Source organism: Nicotiana tabacum, chromosome 6, assembly GCF_000715075.1.
Source record: "Nicotiana tabacum cultivar K326 chromosome 6, ASM71507v2, whole genome shotgun sequence".
In the NCBI taxonomy this organism is placed as follows: domain Eukaryota; kingdom Viridiplantae; phylum Streptophyta; class Magnoliopsida; order Solanales; family Solanaceae; genus Nicotiana; species Nicotiana tabacum.
Window position 1 is genome coordinate 77164576 of NC_134085.1, and position 5927 is coordinate 77170502.

At 39.0% G+C, this 5927-nt stretch overlaps 1 protein-coding gene across 1 annotated transcript; it reads left to right on the top strand.

The window, feature by feature from the left end:
- The first annotated feature begins 747 nt into the window (after positions 1 to 747).
- On the top strand, positions 748 to 1293 carry LOC142181898 (uncharacterized). Its single transcript, XM_075255556.1, has one exon. The coding sequence runs from the start codon at positions 748 to 750 to the stop codon at positions 1291 to 1293; it is 546 nt and encodes a 181-aa protein (XP_075111657.1).
- The last annotated feature ends 4634 nt before the right edge of the window (positions 1294 to 5927 follow it).

Sequence of the window (5927 nt, forward strand, 5' to 3'; positions counted from 1 at the left end):
AGTCAAGATCCCCCAGAGGTAGAATAAAGTGAAAGGGCCAAAGCCTCATACGGTTGAGCCGTCATGAGAAATTTTGAAAAGTTGAGTTCCTCGGTTTTAGGAGAGAGATCAATCTTTAGAAAAGCCAGCAAGCAACGGAGGTTCTCACTAGAAGAGTTGGGCCGCTATCAAGAATCAAAACAATCAAGTCCACAAAACCAACCACCGTTTCAAACTAACAATTGTTCTTTGTTTGAAAAATTGAAACAGGTGCAATCCAAAGCAACCATGCAAGAAGCAGGTGCAACCAAAAAGGAAAAGAAATGTGCAAGCGCTAGAAACAGCTTTGCAACAATAATCAACCCAAAAGGGAAGTCTCCTCCAAATTCTTTCCTGCATTTTTTTTACTAAAAATAAATTGAACTGAAATAAAATAGATAAGAAGAAAATCCAAAAAAAGGAGTAGTTTAGAAGCCCCCTGAAAAAGATGTTGAACTTATCAACCAGGTAGAGGATATTGTTACATCAAAAGAAGCAATAGAAGCACATGATCAAGTGAACCACGCAGAACTTAAAGGTAGAGACATGTATGAGGAATCCACTGCACAAAATTTCATTAATGTTGCAAAGCAGGGAGATCTATCGCCAAGGCTTATTGAACTAGTAAAATCTGAAACAAAAGGAAAAAAAACAGTCAAAAGAGACTTCTATTGTCCCAGTTAGTGGAGTACAAAAAAGGAGAACACTGTCCAAATCCCAAAACATTTAATGGATGCCATTATATGGAATGTTAGGTCAGTAAACACAATGCAAGCATTTGAAAGGCTGATTGCAATGCATAGAAAACATCATTTTGAATTCATAGGAATCCTTGAGCCTATGCAACAGTCTCACAAAATGGAGAGGTATAGAGCAAGAATTGGTTTGGCACAGGCTGTGGTGAATGTGTCAAACAAGATTTGGGCTTTTATTGATGAAATTTTTGAGGTTACTATTATATATAACATGACTCAACAGCTGATTTTGAGATTAATGCACTCTGAAACACATGTTGAGCTCATCCTTAGACTAGTCTATGCCAAATATGATCGCACTGAAAGAATAGAACTGTGGGATTCATGGTATGCAATGGCATCAGATATGACAGTACCTTGGCTAGTCGGAGGCGACTTTAATGTGATATGGGATGAGGAAGAGAAATTTGGGGGCTTGCCAGTTTCTCTCATTGAAATAGACGACTTCAGACAATGCATCAATACCTGCAACTTGATAGACTTGGGTTTTAAAGGAAGCATATTTACATGGTGGAATTGAAGATCAGAGGAGGACTGCATTTTTAAAAGATTGGACAGATGTCTTGGCAATAATGAATTACAACAGACCTTTCCTGGATTGGAGATAACTCACCTATCCAAAATTGGGTCTGACCATTGCCCAATGCTGCTGAAATGTGATATAGAAACTCCTCCAATTAAGAAGTCATTCAGATTTCTTAACTTCTGGACAAAGCATGAAACCTTCAAAGATGTAGTAAAGGAGAATTGGAATGCTGATTTTAGTGCTAACCCTTTCTGCATTTTTAACTACAAGTTAAAGAAGCTTAAATGAGCACTATCTACCTGGAGCAGAGCTATATATGGGGATATATTCCAGAAGATTGCAAGCCTTGAGGAGGTGGTCTTGGTTCATGAAAGACAATTTGAAGTCAATCCTACACAGATGAATAGACAAAGATTACAACAGGTCCAAGCTGAAAAGATTAAATATCTTGCATTAGAAGAAGAATTCTGGAGACAAAAAGCTGGCATGTTATGGTTCAAAGATGGCGATAGAAACACTAAATTCTTCCATGCTCAAGTTAATGGGAGAAGGAAGAGACTGAAATTATCAAGGATCCAGAATAGCATTGGTAACTGGATTGAAGAAGATCACTTAATAGCAGAAGAAGCAATAAAGTTCTACAAGGATCAATTTACTGAGAGTGCAGTTCCAAATGATTTCGATATTCTAAATCATGTACTTTCAATGGTAGATAGTGATCAACATGAAAGATTGATGGTCTTGCCTTCCAATGAAGAAGTGAAGAGAGCAGTTATGGGGTTGAATGGGGACTCAGCTGGTGGACTGAATGGATTCACTGGAGCCTTTTACCAAACATGCTGGGAAATTATTGAAGAAGACGTTGTACGCATGGTCAAGGCTTTCTTTTGCGGTCAGCAGCTGCCAAAGAGTGTGACACACACAAACCTAGTTTTATTACTAAAGAAAAAAGAAGTTATCACCTTTTCAGACATGAGACCAATTAGTCTTAGCAACTTTGTTAACAAGATTTTCTCTAGGGTTATTCATGAGAGGTTGGTTGAATTATTACCAAACATAATCTTAGAGGAACAGGCTGGTTTTGTGAAGGGCAGGAACATAGTGGAGAACGTACTGTTAACTCAAGAAATCATTACAGATATCAGGTTGAGAACAAAAGCAGGTCCAAACGTTGTGATTAAGCTTGATATGACAAAAGCGTACGACAGGCTATCATGGCTATTCCTGACCAAAATACTAAGGAAAATGGGATTTCCTGAAGCTTTTATTGGCTTGATCTTTGATTTGATTGGGAACAATTGGTATTCTATTCTTATAAATGGTCAACCTAATGGTTTCTTCAAATCTTCAAGGGGAGTTAAACAGGGCGATCCTTTGTCACCAACTCTATTCATTCTAGCAGCAGAAGCACTTTCTCGGGGATTGAATTCTCTACACACTAACGTGTATTTCTATGGATTTGGAATGCCAAAATGGAGCCCAAAAATAAATCATCTCTCATACGCTGATGATACAATCATTTTCTGCTCATCTGATGAAATTTCATTAAGACTTGTCATGGAGGTTTTGCAAGCTTATGCATCATCATCTGGTCAACTGGTGAACAAAGCCAAATCAGCCATATACCTGCATCATTTAACGGATAATGAGGTGATTAACAAGGTGGAAAGTATTACAGGTATACGAAGACAATCTTTCCCTATGACCTATCTCGGTTGTCCTATTTTTTATGCAAGAAGAAAGGGAGACTACTATTAGGGACTAATCACCAAGGTTATGGACAAACTACAGTCATGGAAAGGCAAACTCCTATCTGTAGGAGGCAGAGCTATTTTAATCGCAAATGTCCTGCAGAGTATCCCAATTCATATGTTGTCAGCAGTCAATCCACCAATTCATGTGATCAACAAAATACATAGCATTTTTGCCAAGTTTTTTTGGAGTAGCAATGTGGGAGGCAGCACTAGACATTGGGCGTCTTGGACTAACCTTTGTATGCCTTATGAGGAGGGAGGAATAGGTTTCAGGTCCCTACATGATGTATCCAAGGCACTATTCTGCAAATTGTGGTGGAATTTCAGGACAAAGCCCAGTTTGTGGAGTGCATTTATTAGTCAAAAGTACTGCAAGAAACTAAATGCAGTAATTGTACCTTGGAAGAGGGGATCCCACGTGTGGAGAAAAATGCTAGAATGTAGGGACTTGATTGAGCATCAAATCTACTGGAAACTGAGAATGGGATCAGCTATATTTTGGTTCGACATTTGGACTGAGATGGGAGCCTTATATTTTCAAGTACCTGCAGAGTTTGGTATCGATGAGGATATTCATAATGTCAATGATCTGGTTGAAAATGGTATGTGAAATGTGGATAAAATGTTTGAGAGCCTACCTGAAGATTTGGCACACCACTTTGTGCAGAATATCAGACCACCAACTGAAAGTTCACAGTTAGATACTCCTTTATGGATGCTTGAAACAAGGGGACATTTTACAATAAAGTCTGCATGGGATTACCTGCGAAGAAGAGCCAACCCAAGATTAGCTTACAAGATGATATGGGTAAAAGGTTTACCTTTCAAGATATCCTTCTTCCTGTGGAAGGTGTGGAAAGCCAAACTGCCACTTGATGATTTCTTGCGTAAACTTGGATACTCCATGACATCTAAATGTTGGTGCTGTGCTGATCCTAAGAAGGAGTCACTACTACATTTGTTCTTCACATCCAATGCTGCTACAACTGTTTGGAGTTACTTCCTGAGGAGAGTAGGAATTACATTAGATGGGTTGTCATTATATCAAGCAATTACAAAATGTTGGACAGCACCAGTTGTACCTAGATTGAAGCCAATCTTACAAGCTTTACCTGCATGCATTGTATGGGAACTATGGAAGAGAAGAAACGGTTTGAAATATGGAGAAGCAGTGTCAGTGAGCAGAGTTATTTACCAGGTGTCATCTACTCTGCAATCTCTGGTCCAACTGAAAAAGCCAGGACTACACGTGCCTCACAAGTGGCTGGACTTACTGACAATGATGGAGCAGTACACACCTCGACTGAAATATGATAAAGTGTTATGGGAATTTCCTTCAAGAGGGTGGATCAAAGTGAATACGGATGGAGCATGTAGAGGGAACCCGGGGAGGAGTTCAATTGGTTTCTGCATAAGGGATGAAGTAGATGATTTGATATATGCAGAAGGAAGGGAGATTTCTAAAGGAACCAACAATGTTTCAGAAGCAGTAGCTATTGCGGAGGCATTGAAGATGTGCAAAAGTGTTAATTATTTCCAGATATGGCTGCAGACAGATTCTATGCTACTAAAGAACATTATAGAGGAATCATGGAAGCCTCCTTGGTATATTACTGAACATATAGAGGAGATTTTAATACTGAAGGAACAAAGTATCATCAAGGTCACTAACATATTCAGAGAAGGGAATACATTAGCAGACCACCTTGCCAATTATGCCCTAGATGAAGGAAATACTGAGTGCCATGGTTTCTGGGATCTGGACTCAAAAGGAAGGAGGATTATTAACTAAGATAAGATGCAATGTCCTTACATAAGAGTGAAGGTTGCAAGGAATTAGGAGGAAAAAAGGATTCATCTTGTTATCAGACTCGAATCATTCTTGAGGAGAGTTTGAATAGAAATTTCTCAGCTAACTTTGTTTACTTTTTTGCAGGTATCTCATCGAAGCTAAAGCCTAATATTATAGAAGAATCTCAAGTGGTGGTATTAATGCATTGCATTCAATCTACTGGGAGGAGGGCTTTGGCATTTTAATAACGTTAACTTCATGGCAGTCAATTAGATCAAAGGGAAGTACTGGATTGCACAAATTCAGTACCCTTTCGGAAGATAACTTTTCAGTAAAAGTATTGATGCATCAGCAGGTGCAAAAGGGTTTAAAGAAAAAAAAGGGATGAATCGAGACTTCTATGTAACACAACAATTGTGCTATGTAGATCATGTGATTTTCCTCAAAATGGGAGCAAAGGAATACATGATGGGCACGTGAAGATCTGGATAGAAATAGATGCCAATTCGTTTGGAGTTTGCACCAGTGTGCTATGGAATTTTGAGAAACTGCAGGTGTTTATTGCTGAAAGATGAAGGGCACTCGATAGGAACTGGTCAAACGAGTGGATCAAACTTCAGCATGCGTGTTGGAAACAAAAAAGAAACAAACTGTTCGACAAAAGCTGGAAGCTCACGTTCTGAAAAATACAAAGAAACGGGTAAGCTCGAGAAATTTACACACACATGGGCTCTTCAACCAGCATGGTGGAAAACTAGTGTTTTTCGAGGAAAAGCTGGGCAAACATTCACAGCTTTTTATTTTGTTTAAAGCACGCCTATTTAGATAAAGGATATGATCGCCTGTTTACTTGGGAATCTACAGAAGTCAATATCGAAATCCTTTGAGAGGAGCAATGGCTCGTTTAAATAGGGTGCAACTGAAAAGGATTTATCGAGGCTATCAAAAGGCATAGAAACGTCCCTGAAGTTCCAAAGAACAATGCGAGTCAGCATAAGCGTGCGATTAAGGCATATTTTAATAGGAACTTCGGATGTGGTGCAAGTAACACTTATAGAATGGGACACAGCATTGGACTTCAT

What these genes read in the sequence shown, in the direction of transcription:
- LOC142181898 (XM_075255556.1), top strand. Translation starts at nt 748, where the DNA reads ATGGATGCCATTATATGGAATGTTAGGTCAGTAAACACAATGCAAGCA.